Here is a 17,176-nt window from a genome sequence, read left to right on the forward strand (position 1 = left end):
TCGATGCAAACTCTGACTTTCCCATTCGCTTTCGCTGTGACCACTGCACTGGACACCCACTTAGTTGGCTCTTCTACTTTCTCTAAGACACCAACACTGACAAGACGGTCAATTTCTTCTTTGAACTTTCCTTTCAACGCGACAGGTACTCTGCGGGGAGGCATTATAACTGGTGGGACAGATTCATTTACTTCTAAGTGTAACTTTCCGTCCATTTTTCCAAGTCCTTTGAAGAGGTCTCCAAAGTCGGTTAACACTTGCTCCTTAGTAAGAGAACTACTCGGTGAGGCAGTGAAGACTTCATTGTTGCTCAAGAGTTGGATATTGTGATGTTGGACTACAATGAAACCCATCTGCTGTGCAGCACGAGCTCCTAGTAATGGTGTATAACTGCCATCCACTACAACAAACTCAGCATTGTATTTCTTTCTAGTCTTAGGATTGCGCATGCTGATTCTTGCTGTTCCAAATGCTGGAATTCGTTCCTTGTTGTAGGCTGTCAACAACTTGTTTGTCTTCTGAACCTCTGCTCCTTCTGGAAGGTATTCCTTTGGGAGTACATTGCATGATGCACCAGAGTCAATCTGCATTTTTACGGTCTTTCCTTGTATTTCCATAGCTGCATAAATCTTACTTGGGAAATCACTGACATCAACCACTTCAGCAGTATTCACATTAACGTCCTCTGTGGAGAGGTCTACAGCCAAAAGTTCTTCCTCTGACGAAGTGACGGCTTCAAGAGCATTTACTTTCTTCCAATTGCTTTTCTTGGAGCTAGGTTTCGTAGCCTTTGGCTTCTTTTCCTTAGAGACACTCTTCTTTCCATGAAGATGACACTTACTCGCTACCTGATTCTCTTTCTTGCACTTCTTGCAGATTTGGCCAAAAGCAGGACACTTTTCTCTATTTCTTTAGTGAGACTTGCCACAAAATTTACAGTCGTCGACCATACTGGTGTGTGACTTTGGACGAGATGATTTGAGTGCGTTGACTTCACTTGATTCCTTGCCTTGACTTGACATATCTTGGACTTGCAATTTAGTCGCTTCGGCTGGTCGACAGCTATCAAGGCATTTTTCCAGAGTTAATTTCGGTTCCTTTAGAAGCTTTTTCCTCTGACCATTGTCCCTGATACCACAGACTAAACGGTCTCGGATTAAATCATCTTTTAACAAACCAAATTCGCAAGTTTCGGCAAGTGTGCGAAGCGCTGTTGTGTATGCATCAATCGACTCATCTGCTTGTTGTGAACGATTATTGAACTTGTATCTTTCATAAATCACATTCGTTCGTCCTATGCAGTAGTTCTGCCACAACTCAAGCACTTTATCCATGTTTTCCCTCTCAGCGTCCGACGAGAACGGCAAACCAGTGTGTATTTCCAGCGCATCTGGACCGATACACGTGATAAACGTGGCGACACGAAGCGTTGAAGGTTGTTTGTCCAAGCCAGTGACAATTTCATACGTTTTCCAAACCTGTACCCACTTTTTCCAATTGGCAGCCATGTTTCCTTTAGTGTCGAATTTCTGGGGAAGTGATACATTGGCAATAAACCTTGATTGCGGCGGGCTAATAACGGGAGGAGCATCTGCTTCGTCCGGCATGTCCGTGGATTCAAAATGGCGGTGCGTTGAAGCACAATCTTCACACAATTGAGGCTTTGAAAGCTTGAATTCACTCTACAGCGGCTTTCTACAACACGACGACTCCCACTTCTGACACCATGTAACGTTACGCTATTCTAGGGGCGCAACGAGTGATAAATAGACGACCAACAGTCATAACTAAACAACAACTCAATGCTTTATTCAACAAAAGCAAAGCACATGGCAAAGAGGTCACGTGACTAACATGACGTCACAACGAGATTCTGCTGTGAAATGTTTTGAAGTATAAAGCATCGTCATTGATCCTCTGTTTAAATATGACAGGAAAAAAAGTCTTGACACCAATAACTTAACTTTTCTTGTTTGTATTGATCACTGTTCTTGTATTACAAGGATCAGCTAAAAAATGGTTTTTGTTGGCTTCCCTGTATTAATTTAAAAAAAATGGTGAATAAAAATTAATTTGTTTGTCCCCCTAAAAATAAAAATGTCCCCCACAATTTTAGCCAAGGGGACAAATTGTCCCCCAGTGATCAAATCCTAGCTCAAACCCTGGTTGATCAATAAATTTATTATTATTTTTTTTTTTATTTCAGGAAAAAAGGAATTGAGTGTTCTCTAGCTTTACCAAAAATATACAAAGTTGAGAGTAGCTAATGAACCGTAGTAACCATATCACCTAGAAATGGCCAGTCACTTTGAGGGACCACAACTTTAAATTCATATAATTATCTAGTTAAATTAATCCAAAGCACAGATATACAGTCGAACCTGTATTAAGTGGCACCGTATTAAACGGTCACCCTCTATTAAGCGGTCAGTTGTCAAAGTCCCGAAAATTACTTCCCTTATTTACTGTAATTCTGACCTGTATTAAACGGTCACCTCTATTAAGCGGTTGCGGTCACCCTATACTAAGTCCCAGCAAGCTGTTTCTATTGTCTTGACCTGTTTTAAACAGTCACCTTGTAAAAGGAAACCACTTAAATATGGTAACAAATAGCATGCCAGGCAATTGAGCTTCTAATGAGCTGCACAATCGTGGCGTTAATGTTTTACTAGTCTGTTTCAATACCATGCTCTCCTTTGTCATACCATTTTACCGCCGAATTTTCTTAACCAAGTAAGTGATGTATTCTGTGCAACCTGTATTAAGCGGTCACTTAGCCATTCCCCGAGGGTGACCGCTTAATACAGGTTTGACTGTAATTTAAATAGAGAGTGAATTGTAAATTAAACGTGCCTAGCAGCAGACTGCATGAGATGATGTAAGTTTGGAAATTGGAGGGCTCAGGGTTTAACTGACCTATAGTGCTTTTTAGATTACTAAATGTTTTGCATGTGAACTATCTTTAGAAAACCTTGTCTGGAGATCTTTTTGCTTTTAGTGCAGCTTATATGGAGTAAAAACCCAATGATTTTGCATGGCAAGATTTCGCATAAAGCAGAAGATAAAACATTGGGCAACATTTCCTGAAGGAATTAAGGACCACATGCAAATCTGAGCTAAAACAACCAAAAAGTAATCTAAAAACGGCTATAGGTGGGTTCCCCAAGCCCTTCAATTGCCTTTTTTTGGCAGATGAAATCTATTATAATGTGTCCTCATGTCCATGCAATTATCCCAAGATGTTTCATTATGGTCTTCTTGTCTTGTGACTGAGAGTCGACCGCCAGCCCATCAATAAAGACCATTGACCATCAATCAATGAAAATCCACTTATACATTACTGATATTTGACCGACACTTGGTTGACTTTCTGTCATTAGCTTGAACGTCAACACACACCCATCGATATCTTGGTCATTACTCGAACGACACTAGACTGGAATGCAGCTTGGGTATCTATCGATAGTGAAGCCAGAGTCAACCGCTAGCTTACTGATGTAGACCACGGACTGTCAATCAATAAATGACTGTGGAAAAACTTAGTGACACTGATGAAGGCAATGTTTCAGTGGATTGTCAGTAATTGGTGGTCGATAGTCGGTATCTGTGGCCTAGTGGTTGACTCTTGTCAACTGTTAGTCAATACTCACGTGTGTGTGGTGTGTCAGTTGAGTAATGACCGATATATTGATTGCTTCTTGATCAAGTAGCCATGTTCATTAGATGTTCCTTACATCAGTGGGCTAGCGGTCAACTGTCACTCGACTATCAACAACTGATATATGACCGACAGTTGACTGATAGTTGCCACCGTTAGTTGACTAACAAGCTATCCATGGTATCACGGTTGATATATTGTTGGGCTAGCGGGCGACTCTTAGTCAATAGCCAACTGGTATATCATGTGTCAGACATCAGTGTTGATTGAGTAACGACCGACGTATCAACCAATTGATATGTCAGTTAAGGCACCCTATAAGATACATTATCCATAATGTCTACCAAACAAGTATTTCATTGTCAGAAAAATGGCATTGTTAAATATTGAAAGAGGTCAGAAAGTCTTCAAATTGTCAATAAAAACTTTTACTAGGGAGAAGTTGAACAGATTTCCATGATGAAACCAAAGGCACAATCAGAGCATGAAGAAGGTATGCTGGAGTATTTAGAGGACATCATTGGATCAAGCCGCTTCAAAGAGCCAATCGAAAAATTAGCTAATGAAGTTGAAGCATTGAATGATGCTAGAGGAGAAAAGGTATTTTTTCCACTTAACTAAGGATGTACTAACAGTCATGTCACAGTTAATCTTAAGCTATGCTCAGAGAGTATTATTATCGTAATTATGGATATATGATGTTGTGAGCATCAATAAATGAGATAACAACGTAATCACTGTGAACTTAGGATGGTCATGATGGTCTTTACTGCTTTGCTGTCATTGTGTCATTCTCAATTGTTGAGGTTTGCTAGACAGTGTAAAAATGAGTACAGAATTTATTAAACTGTTAATCTTAAATGAAAGAAAAGAGCAAACAGTTTAAAAAAGGGGTTATCATAACTTCATGCATTGCCGTGCGAGTGTTCAAGCTATGTAGTATAGTGAAAGAACAGAGTTTTGAATCTCTCAATGACGAAAGCTTAAAGTGCACCTAACAGCAGGTCTTTTTATTCGGTGAAATAATGTACTTTCTTTCTAAACTGTTCCAGTGAAAACATTTTTTGAATTGGTTGAATCCTCGATTTTCTATGCGCTTTTGAAGTTGGGACTGTGTTGTTGCACCACCGCGTTTTAGGAAGCCTGGGACGAGCGATGGTTATGACGTCATGCCAGGGACCACGCGATATCGATTGCGTCTCCTCTTCGATTTATTTCTTTGCGATTTACTCCACATAGTCCGTTCCAGAATGTGTTCGTCTTCTTCTTTACGGTTATCAGAAGAGTCCAAGGAGCCCGAGGAGTCCAAAGAGTCTGAGGAGATCAAGGAGGATTTAGAAGATTCGGATGACTCCGAAATGACTTACATCTCCGAAATGGAAATGGACGCTTATCAACAAGAAGCTTCTGCAAGCGCAAACCCATTCGATAACAGCGACCTCAAACAAGACCTGTTTTAATACTGATGAGCCGTGTGCCGACCCCGAATGGACAGCCAGATACGAAACACTGTACACTGCGCATCAGCAATACTTCTTTTTCTAAACACTACAAGTGTTAAGCTTTCCAAAGAGACCAAACTGAAACCATTTGGACACGAATTCACAGAGATATGAGTTTTTGAGTGTGATAGTTCTGTTTGTTGTGAATAAATTTTGTGTTCGCGAGGTGCGGACACAAACAGCGTGCTTGGCGAATTCTTTTACAATTTCCATTCTATTTCGTTAATACTGTTTGATCTGTATACTGGAACATTTCAGTTAATTGCTGGATGCAAAACAAATTGAAGTCAAAATAATTTTTCGAAGTTATGAAGTATTTTAAAAGCTTAAGGGCTTTTTGAAAATTCGCCCGCAGCGACATTTCCTCTGATGTTTTGAAGCTTAAAAACGTTTTTTTTTTAATACTGCATATCAGCAATACATCCTTTTCTAAATACTACAATTGTTAAGGTTTCGAAAGAGACCAAAATGAACCATTTGGACACAAATTTGCAGATATGAATTCTTGAGTGTGATAGTTCTGCTTGTTGTGAATTAATTTTGCATTCTCAAGGGATGGACACGAACAGCGCGCTCTGCGATTTCTTTTACAAATAATTTTGATTGTACTTCGCTAAGACTGTTTGATCTGTATACTAGAACAGTTAAGTTATTTACTGGGTGATTTCTTTTTACTCGGCGAAAGGAATTGAAGTCAAAATAATACTTCAAAGTTATGAAGTCTTCAGTGCTTTTGAAAAATTCGCCTGTTTTGACATTTCCTCTCGTGTTTACAAGGTTAAAAGCAGTTTTCTTTTATACATTGCGTGAGGAATATTCCTTTTTCTATCCAGTACATGTCTTAAGCTTTCGAAAGAGACCAAAATGAAACCATTTTAACACAAATTTGCCGAGATATGAATATTCGAGTGTGATAATTCTGTTTTTTGTGAATTCATTTTGCCTTAGCAAGGCACGGATACAAACAGTGCGCTCGGCGATTTCTTTAATTTATAATTCCGATTCTACGTCACTAACACTGTTTGATCTGTATACTAGAACAATTTTAGTTAATTGCTGGATGCTATTTTTTTACTCTGCCAAGCGAATTGAAGTCAAAATTATTTTTCAAAGTTATGAAGTCTTTAAGCGCTTTCGAAAAATTCGCCCACAGCGACATTTCCTGTGATGTTTTGAAGCTTAAAAACGTTTTTTTTATATATACAGCGCATCAGCAATACATCTTTTTCTAAACACTACAAGTGTTTTAAGACCTATAGAAACGAAAGTAAGACGAAAGGATCGAATAAAGTGATGAAATTGATTTCACAACATTGGATTATGTACAAAGAATCAAAGATTTTCTCACCTTCCTATTGCTTCTCCAACGGCATGAATTGTTGGCCAGGCAGTGAATCCCATCTCATCTGTTATTTAACGTGGCCAGGATGGTTTTACTTGGCCAGGTAAATTGTGGAACTGTCTTGTGAAACAGTCCTTCCCAAAATGAGCTGAGCAAATGTGAGAATATTCCGTCGGTTCCCGCTTCACTCGCTTGAGTTTCGCAAAATCCACCCATTGTTTCCGTCTCTTCAAGGCAACGGGACGATCGTCACCATAATATGGTAGTAAATGGAGACCTATCCCCTTTTCTAGATTTGGTACGTTACCACAGCCTCCAACATATCGGGAAGGCATATTAGGTCATGTAATCACAGATGTAATTGATGTAATTGCAAAACATGAGTAGACAGACTGGAAAGTGAAAGATCCTTCGTCCCTGGCGTGACGCTCAATCCATTCCCCGCCAAAACACGCCCGCGCAACAAAAATGGCGCGATTTTCAAACCTTTCCTGAAGCACCAAAAATTGAGGATTCAACCAAATCAAAAATTTTTTCACTGGAACACTTTAGAAAGAAAGCAGATTTATTTCGTCAAATAAAAAGATCTACTGTTAGGTGCACTTTAAACACAAGCAATCTCTCTTCAAGTAGGGGTAAGTGAAACTGTAAGACCACCACCAAAAGTGAAAAGATGGTCTGTCACAGAGGATGATCGCTCTTGTGCCTTTTTGGGGCAAACCAATGTGGTGCAGCTAGGTTTGTTTTCTAAGAATTCCAGGTAGATTTTGGTCCCAGACCCTTGAGTCCAACTTGTTGTATCAAAGATGTTGCATTCGTTTGTCCGCCTCATTCAACACTATATGTAACATCCAACAATGTTGCAGTTGTTTGGTTGGGACTTTACAAGCCAGTCAAGTGTGAACTATGCAATCATGCAAATTTTATTGTATTCCCAAAATTATTATAGTCATGTTTTCAAGTTTTCATATTATCATGTCGCTGCTGTGGAGAATTAACTTTCTCTGATCTTTCACATTCATTTTATCCAAAGATTGGAAAATACAAGGAATGAATTTTACAACCATTTGACAGACCAAACAGACTGTGAAGGAAATCATTGGCAGTTTAGAAGTCTTAATTTCTTGGTCGTGTTTGTACCAACACCTCAGCTTTCCTTGCTAATTTGATGATGTCATGCAGCCGCCAAATTTGAAAGAACAAATCATCTCGGAAGCACAAGAAAGCTGCAGGGATTTTGGATCTAAAAATTCTGAAAAGAAAAAAAAAGATCAAAATTAATGCCCCCTATTAATGCCCCCATAGGGTCTCCCCCCTCAGTCTCAACATTATGGGTCCTTAATTATGATGTGGCACATGATATTATTAGGCTATCTTGTCTCAATAATTATCATGCTAGTATGGATAGACTACTACTAATTATCATTAAGGGTTATTCAGTGTACTTTTTCAAACCATTTACCAATGATACTAAACTACTGTTTCAGCTCAACAGAGTGAAAGCTGTTGAGAAAGAAAAAGATGAACTGGAAGGCTCCAAGAATGAAGCTGTTGAGTACCTAAACATGGAGAATTCTATTACGAAACAAAGAAATGTACTATTCCAGAAATACATGTAAGTTAGTTTTAATTAAAACTGAAATGCAAATTTAGGGATTAATTTATTAAGGTGATACTTTATGTCACTGTTCTGCATAATCATTAATTACAATACGCTGTCCTCACTTTATGGCTAATCGATTGGAAGCATAAACCCTTAAGGACTTAAAATAAAACAAACCAAATGGCAGATTTCTTTTACAGATCACAACTACAGGTCACCATCAGTGATAATTGTAACTGTATAAACAAGCCAAACAGGGTCTCCTAGCCCTAACCCCATACTAAAACGCTTATTCATGCCTAGAGCATGCTAACCTTCTTGGTTATATACCATCCAGTACAACAGTGACCTGTGGAATGCGACCTGTGCCACATTTTTATGCAATAGGGGACACCCCTCAGCAATTGACATGACAGAAGACTTCACTTGCATGACCATTTTAAAGCCTACAGTGTAGGTCCATGCGCTACAGTGGCAGCAAACTTTTAGAAGGCCAGCAACATACCAACTGTGAAGAGTATTGCCCGGCCAGGAAAAAGAAAAAAACTAGAAGTACTGTTGGCTATAATTAACCTTGGCCAGTAACACATTACAACGTGTTGAGGGCCATTAGTTTATCGGTTTCATTACTTAACCAATAGAGGACTTTTTCCGTGTTTACATAGCCTCATCTAAACACGAGGTGGGTTGGGAGAATTTGAGACAGTTATCCAAACCCGAGATGCAGTAAAGGGTTTGTCTAACTTTCAAGAATTCTCCCAACTCCCCGCGTGTTTAGATGAGGCTATGTAAACACGGGAAAAAAGTCCTCTATTGTTTTTATCAAATATTTCTAAAAAATTAATTCGACAAATGAAGGGAAATTTTGTTTATTTATTTCTTGATTGAAATAGATGTTCTCAGTACACGCTCTGGACGATCATTTTTGCTACTAGCCAATGAAAACACGCATCTGACAACACATGAACTAATCAAAATTTGCGTTATAAAAGTCAAAACCAAATTGAAATTTGTGGCAAGCGTTAGCGAGCCCCGTGTGGACGACGGCGATTTCAGCTTTGAATTCTCGTAAATCTTACAGAAAAATACCGAACATTCGGTGAAAACAAGAAGAAATGTTCAAAATATACGATTCTGTAACGAAAGAACTTCAAGATGAGGAGTTTATTTAAGCTGAAAATGAATGTCACTGTGCATGGTCGCTCTAGAAAGTTACGTGAGCTTGCCCGATGTGGCAGCCTGAGATGGCCGAGAAGTTGAGTCACTAATGGTGCCTTGTGAGGTTTTGCTGTTTAGGAATCATAGCACAAGCAGCGGATCCAGACTGTGAATTTGTTGCTGGTAATAGTAATCGTAACAGTAGATTATTACGCTGAGAAAGTCTCAGAGAAAATACATTTTATACAAATTTGACAGCCAAAACACGGCAACCGGCCGTACAAAGTTTGATTTGAAGCATTTATAGTCTGTAGCATATAGTTTTGTGTTCGTTTTCGTGTACATTTTTTGAATAAAGAATGTCTTTTAGGGAATTTTATTGTGGTACTCAGATGCAAAAATTACCTTGAAAAATGTTTACTGCGTATTTGTTGCATATTTTGTCATCTTCACTTGAGCTCCCTCAACAAGGTCGTCTAGTGAGGCAGGCAAAGCACTGTGGTCCTTCTTTCTTTTGCTTTTTTTCCCTCGGGTTCAGGGGGGAGGAGATAGGCAAACCCCGATCAAAATTTTGGGAAATTTTTCACCAATTCCTTAACAGTTGTACTTCAAATTACTTTGCGAGTCTTTCGAAAGCTTTGAAATGTTTTCAAATTGTGCCGGGAGACACAGAAAGCGTGACATCACAACTGTGTTTACATACTCTCATCTAAACACACCTATCACCAATGAGAGTGCGCATACTATCTCAAATATTTTATAATGTCAGATGTCACCCTCATAAAATAAAGTCTTATTTACTAAATAAAATCTTACTTACTGTATACTTACAGTGGCAGCACTATGAGTTGAAACCTAAGGCCAGCACTGTGCCCACAGCTAGTGATTAGATGACTTAATTGTAAGACCTCACTTATCTTTCCAGCTGAGCTAGGAAGATAGAATTAAGTGTGATTTCAAAATGATTTCAAAAGAGATGTGAATTTTTATCTTGGTGTTAATCTGCAGTTATGAGTGTGCCTTGAATGAAGAAAAGGCAGTGCACAAAAGAGATGAGATCAAAACAGGATATGATGATTTGAAGAAGAATCTAGCTGAATTTATAGGTACATGCTGTGTTTCTGAAATGTTCAATGAATTATCAAATGTTTTTACATGGGGAATTATAAATAAATATTGTAACATGAAATTTGAGGGATAATTGAGGTGGGCAGTGACAACTCATTTAAAGTGCCTATGAATAATAATCAATAAATAAAACTTACCAAAGTGACAAAAAAAGAACTTCAATCTTATTAAAGGGGTAATTGAATCTTTACATAAGGGAAAAGCGATTTTTTTTTGGTTGATGACTTTGTCTGTACCTCTTTTTAAGTGGATGAATGTGCGGGAAGCCATGTGTCAAAGATAAAAGTTATTTTTTGAAAGAAAAGAAAAGTAAATGAATGTGCTCTGCAAATTAGACACTTCATATTGACTTAATATGCACTTGGAAACACCAGACAATTACAAAGCAAGTGATAGGAAACAAAAGATGTTATGGGGATGGCTTAGACACTAAATAAAAAAATTTGGCATCCTTTGGAAGCACATGTGATAGCTGAATAGGCAAAAGTGTATCAAGCAAGAATGAACTAGTTAAAAAGTGCAGTTAGCTATGTTGATGTTATTTGGTTGACCACCTTATAGAAGCATGGTTTGTACCACTCTAACATCTAAATGAGTCTTTATACTTCTGAAGTATTTAATTAACCAATCTGCCCACTTTCACAAGAACAAAGGCAATGGGAAACAGAATGTTTACTGAGGTGGCCTTCTCTAGTATTTTTTTTTTTTGGGGGGGGGGGGGGGGCATTTTATTGAATTTACCCATTCATGTATTTCTTGTACATATGCAGATAAAAAGAAAGCCCAGACCAAGGAACACACAAAAGCTAAAACGTTAGTATGTACCAGCTAATTGTAGCAAGAGACTAGTCTGTAACATGCGAGACATTCAGGTTTTAGTTAATGGGCCACTTACACAAGCATGACCTCATTTTTCTTGAAAATATAAAAATTGAGCTTAATTGTGGCACTGCAAAATGATTAGTAGATACTGGGGATGAAGCTAAGGAAAACCTCAACAGGCTCACCTGTGTACCTTTAACATTAGCCTCAAGCATTTGCATTCTATATAAATTTCAGACAGTGAAAATCGCCGGTAGCCGGCTGTTAGGAACATCCCTGGACACTAGTTTGATAGCAGGATTTTGATTCCAAAAACTCTGTGCTGGTTGGGAAATGTGGGTAATTTTGTAGCTGGTTATGTGACCTGGATAGATGATTTAAATGTGTATGACCAACCCCTTTTTGAAAGTAGATTTCCTCAGAACAATAGACCCCTTTTCAAAAATGACTGACATTTTAAAATTCTTTTGTATGCATTTAAATTAGCCTCACTAACCTCGTTCACGGTGATTATTTAACTCAAGAACGAGGTTAGTGAGGCGAATTTGAATGCAAACAAAAGAATATTAAAATGTCAGCCATTTTTGTATAGGGTCTATAATATCAAATTAAAGAAGTGTTTGAGAGATGTGATTTATATTACTCGCACAAATTTGGAGCATACAGTCGAACCTCCCCTTGTGACCACCTCTCGTAAGCGACCAACTCTCTTAACCATGACCACTCTTCCAAAATACCAAAATTTTCCCAGTCAAATTGCTATAATAGTAGGAACCTCTCGTAGGTGACCTGGACCACTTTTAGGGATGACAGTTTGCAATTTTCTTTTGATTTTAACCTCCCATAAGTGACCACTTGTCACACACGTCCTTATATCTATGCCCTGTCGGAAGTTAGAGAATTTGTGGTGTTGTTGTTGCTGTTGCCATCGTAGTTACTTAAGTTCCAGGGCTAATTTGCCTTTGTACCATTATTACATCATGGCATCCTTGGGTAGTACAGGAGGCATGAATGTCGTAATCGGAGATACCGGGTTTCCCAAAATAGACTTGTCCCATTTGCCCTATTAGATTTTCTATCACTGGCAAACCATCAACTTGGATACTGAAATTCTTTGGTAAATAAATATAATTTTGAAAAGTTTAAAATGTTTTGTGGCTACTAAATCTCTGGAGTCACCTAATGCTAATTTAGACCCCTTGTGGTCTGACCTCTTGTAGGCAGGCCAGCTCCCGTGAGCGACCACCTGGGCTTGTCATTTTGGGTGGTCACTTACAGGAGGTTTGACTGTAATAAAAAAAGAAGAGCCAGGTATCTGCAAATTTCACCATGTGAAAGAGATCTAACTTATAATCCGTGGAAATTTCAACAGAACACAAATACTTGAGGCTAGTAAAAATATTTTGTAAGTGCACGATCCAAAAGAGTCGACTGGGTTTAGTAATAAGTCTTAGTGAAGAGCCACATTATTATTATTATTATTATTATTATTATTATTATTATTATTATTATTATTATTATTATTATTATTAATATTATTATTATTATGACATTTGTATTTTCTTTTGAAAAGTTTGTGCTTGAAAATTAGTCTCGAAATCGGAATGAATTGTAAATAGGTTTTAATAGTTCTTTTCTCAACAACTTTTAACTTGTAAATAACAATTTCAGCTGCTTGGTATATGTTAATAAAGATTATATTATTATTATTATTATTATTATTAATTATTATTGTGGCAGGGCACAGACATTCCCTCCATCATACCAATCCTTCTGATTGTTGAGAACTATAAATACTGCCATGGTCACGTTAGCCTTGAATAAACGAAGGATGCGACTTACTGAAGTTGTAAGACACCATTAGTTTGGGATATTTCTTACTTTTACCCCCAGCAGTGTCATTTTCAAAACTTAATGATTAAAGTTCTTGATGATGTATACAGTGTAAGGGTATTATTTTGCAAACCAAAGGGTTTTATTTCTTTTTCTTTTTTCTTTTCTTTTTTTTTTTTTTTTTTTTTTTTTTTTTTTTTTTTTTTTTTTGAGGTTATGAAAAATTTGTTATAATTCGTAGGTGAAGGTACAAAATTAGTTAGTAAAATAATGTATTAGTAAATTAGACTTTTGCATGCAGTTTTTGAGTTGATCATCACATTAAACGAAAAATTACGTGATTGCCATTACAACTTAGTTATGTTTACACATCAAGCCTCAGTTAAACCAAAATTTGATAAAAAGCTTATAATAATAATATTATCCTTTTCACATTTTTTTTAAAATAATTTTTAAATAGAAAATATGAGGAACTTGCAAAGGTAGCTGAAGAGACCAAGAAGAACTTTGCAGCATATGAGAGAGATGACTTAAAATTTCGTGAGGTTTGTACAAGCTACATTACATTTTGTTTTCCTGATTTCCTTCAAATGTGTGATGCAGTACTTTAGTATGTATTATTGTAAAACATCTTGTAACTGCTGTTCTCAAATCATTACAAATTCATGAAGAGAAAACAAAGGGTGCATTCCTTTGAGATGATCCGAGGAATCCTTGCCCAGACAGAGGGGATTCCTCTGTTCCTTTGATGCACCATGATCTGAGTGATCTCGGATCATTGATCTTAATCTGGATCATCCCAAAGGAACACACCCAAAAAAAGCTTCAAGGGTGTGACTATATAATCATGTTGACTTTAAATCTGTTCTTCTTATCTAGGAATTTAAACATTCAAAACAAAATGAGAAAAAACTGCGGAAAAATCTCCAAAAAGAAAAAGAAAAGGTAATTAGGGCACATGAGCAGTAAACAGTAACCAGCATAAGTGGCTTAAAAGTATCTTGCACTGTGGTTTTAAGAGGTCTGTTAATGGTAAAAAGCCTGTCTTTGGGGCCAACATATCTCTATTCCATCCTGAAGTAACACACCTATCAGTGTTAAGTCCTGAGGTGGGGGCCTATGAAATGAGAATTTTTTGAAGAATACTTATTCACAAGTATTTCTAGTTAGAAATGCATCAGGAGTCATGTTAGTGAGGAAGATGAAGTTCGTTTGCTGTTTTGTATATTCTGATAACACACAATGATCACCCTTCATTTACATAACCTCATCACATCATCCCCAAGGAGACAGACAGTTATAGAGATCTAGTCTTACATGGGCTGCTTGTATTTGGACTGTCTTTGTAAATATTTAACCTGGTTTTATCACTATATGGAGATTTTATCTCCATGTGCTTCTGTATAGAAGCAGTCATGGCATGTCAGGCTGGTCTCATCAAGGTAAGGACTCATCCCACTTGATGGACTGTAGTCATTTGGTGACCAGATACAGTGAACCCCAATTGACAATTATTGTTTCACACCTAAAAGGATCAGAAGTACACACATGTACATTATTCAGAGTTTAAAAACAGCTAGCATTAACCTTCAAATTTTTAAAATATAACTTGTTTTACAGTTGGCAGAACTTTGTAATGTTCCTGAGAAGAGCCTATATGAGCTGAAGCAGCTGGAGGAAAAGAAAAATGATTTGGAGGTATCCTACCTACTTCTTATTGTTTTTATTTCAAATCCCTTGGCATAATTGTAAAATTACAAACCTTTAAAAACCTTTCTTGTCTGATATTTCTTTGAATGTGATAGTGTCACATCATAATACTACAAAACTTATATCCACGGTGATGGAGTTGCATGTTCTTCATGAGCAATCTGCATAACTATTCGTGAGACAATAAAGATGGTGGACTAAAATAAATTTACCCTCAGTAAGTGTCAATCACACAAGGTGCCAGTAGGTCAGAGCATTCGAACATTATATCAAGTAATTCATATTAGACAATAACATAGTTCAAAATCCCACCTGATGGAGGAAGGACCAGTTGCTTCTATTGCATGCATGACCAAGTACTTGAAGTTGAACTTGAGACTATTGTAAAACAGCACATGCAGTCAGAGTTGGGATTGGATGTTAACCTAGGAGGCCCAGATTTCAACTCCAGTGTCATAATCACTCAGCCTCGCAGCTTCACATTCTCTTCCAGTGGCACTAAAAAATTCTTACTAATCCCATGGTCATCGCCAAACAGCCAAACAGAGTTATGTTTACTTATTAACTTCCATGTAGTAGTTTTTGTGTGTCTAGTTTTAGTTTTTATTGCTTCATGCATACAAATAGAATAGTCTGTCTCAAAGACATAATTAATATTTTTAAATTACCAGGTAAAAAGAAAAGCAGAGGAAGAAAAATTAGCAGAGGTTATGGCAGGTAATGAAATTAAACTCTGTGGATCTTGATTGGTGCATCTTTTGTAATGTATACCAGTAATAATACTTGATCTCAGTAAATCAGTAGTAAGTAGTTATGATGAGTTCTAGCATGTCTGAAAAACCAACACTGACCCCAAGCTACCTGGTATCCAGTACTACCTAAATGACCAATGCTTAACAATTACTCTACACAGGAAGCAGCATGTCTTTCTGTCAAAATTTGCATTGATATAGTGAAATACTAGAAATGCATTTATACATTTCTTGTACTACTGTTTGTCACAGTGTTTTCCAATCCAAAAGAGATCTACAGTGCACCCTGCCTTGATTGTCTGGATAATGTAATTACAATGGAGGCTGATTTCTTTCAACCTCAGACTGTTTTGTTTTCTGAAATGCCAGCTGGCATGATTCTTCTGTGGTTCTGTGCCAACTGTAAAAAGATCACGTAGTTTGTAACAGTAAATTATTCCTGGTTTCCTTAATCCCAGGCTTAAAGAGTGAAACTGAGGGACTACAAACTGAAAAGGAGGTAATTAAAAACAATATTATTATAACTGCAATAGTGTAAATACTGAAAGGGCTGTTTTTTATTTTGATTCTGTTATTAAAAACTGGAACCCATCCTTTTTGGTTGATTGTCTCATGATATGTCTTTCATCCTGCAGGCAAAAGAAACAGAGTTAATGGGTTGGAATAAGGTTGTTAATGAAGCCAAGTCGAAGGTTTGTAGAGCAATTCAAATCTCTGTTAGGAGTTGATTCAAATGTTTCATCATTTTTTTTTTTTTTCTTTGTTGGCCCCAGTCACTCACATATCATTATTCTGAAGATTTAAAAGGTTATCCGCAGCCTTGGTGCACTTATTCCTAGCTTATCTGATGTGTGCTGAGAGGCATGAGTCACACATTAGCTGGTCAATTTTTATCAAGTATGCCAGGTGGAAAGCAAGCTAACTTAACTTAATACTAAATAAAGTGCCTACTGTTATACAGATATGTTTTGAGTGGATTAAATTAAGACTATGCAGCAAGGACAGATCTTGGGAAGGGTCATTAGAATCCAGAAAGAAACTTGGGGGAAACAAGGTCTTTTTCAGAGATAATTATATTAAGCTTAAAATAATTTGAAACTTAATCATAACTATAACAAAATTCTCGAATCTGATGGGCTATCAGCAGCCATTATTTGAGCATTAACAGGGCAGTGTTTGCGTCATGCCTGGTGTAATAGGACAGTATGCGTCATTTGCGCGCACTGTAAACTCAAATTTTAACTCAACTGTTGTCCTCTATTTATTCACCTACTCGTGATTAAACAAATCGGACTCCTGCTACGCAGCTGTCTGATTTTGTCAACCACTCGTATGATTACAGACCGAATTGGACTCCACTCAGTCCTATTACCACTATTAATAACAGTGAATGGCATTTTAAAGTGTCAGTATAAAGTAAAATTAACTTAAGCTTATTTGAAAGGTCTTTTAAATGGAATAAGAATGGCATTTTTTTTTTTTTTTTTTTTTTTTTTTTTTTTTTTTTTTTTTAATATCTTCTCTCATTCCAGAGATATTTAATGTTTGGTCAAGAAAGAGACTGTTGTTCATCGTGGTAGATACAATAACAATAAGTGTACTATCGTTTGTCTCACGATGTAGTCACTTTGAGACGATTTACATCTCAAAGTGACTACATCGTGAGAC

General features: G+C 37.2%; 1 protein-coding gene across 1 annotated transcript in view; it reads left to right on the plus strand.

The window, feature by feature from the left end:
* The window catches only part of LOC146471123 (structural maintenance of chromosomes protein 4-like), a 53,608-nt gene that overhangs the window by 8,770 nt on the left and 27,662 nt on the right, over window positions 1-17,176 (plus strand). Inside the window, exons 4-13 of the mRNA XM_085121128.1 lie at window positions 4,094-4,258; window positions 7,990-8,117; window positions 10,272-10,369; window positions 11,162-11,204; window positions 13,507-13,591; window positions 13,926-13,991; window positions 14,667-14,744; window positions 15,428-15,473; window positions 15,967-16,007; window positions 16,144-16,200. Coding sequence (XP_084977254.1) covers window positions 4,094-4,258; window positions 7,990-8,117; window positions 10,272-10,369; window positions 11,162-11,204; window positions 13,507-13,591; window positions 13,926-13,991; window positions 14,667-14,744; window positions 15,428-15,473; window positions 15,967-16,007; window positions 16,144-16,200 — 807 coding nt within the window. The remainder of the gene's footprint in view (window positions 1-4,093; window positions 4,259-7,989; window positions 8,118-10,271; window positions 10,370-11,161; window positions 11,205-13,506; window positions 13,592-13,925; window positions 13,992-14,666; window positions 14,745-15,427; window positions 15,474-15,966; window positions 16,008-16,143; window positions 16,201-17,176) is intronic.

Source organism: Pavona decussata, unplaced genomic scaffold, assembly GCF_977016875.1.
Source record: "Pavona decussata unplaced genomic scaffold, jaPavDecu1.1 SCAFFOLD_106, whole genome shotgun sequence".
Classification (NCBI taxonomy): Eukaryota; Metazoa; Cnidaria; class Anthozoa; order Scleractinia; family Agariciidae; genus Pavona; species Pavona decussata.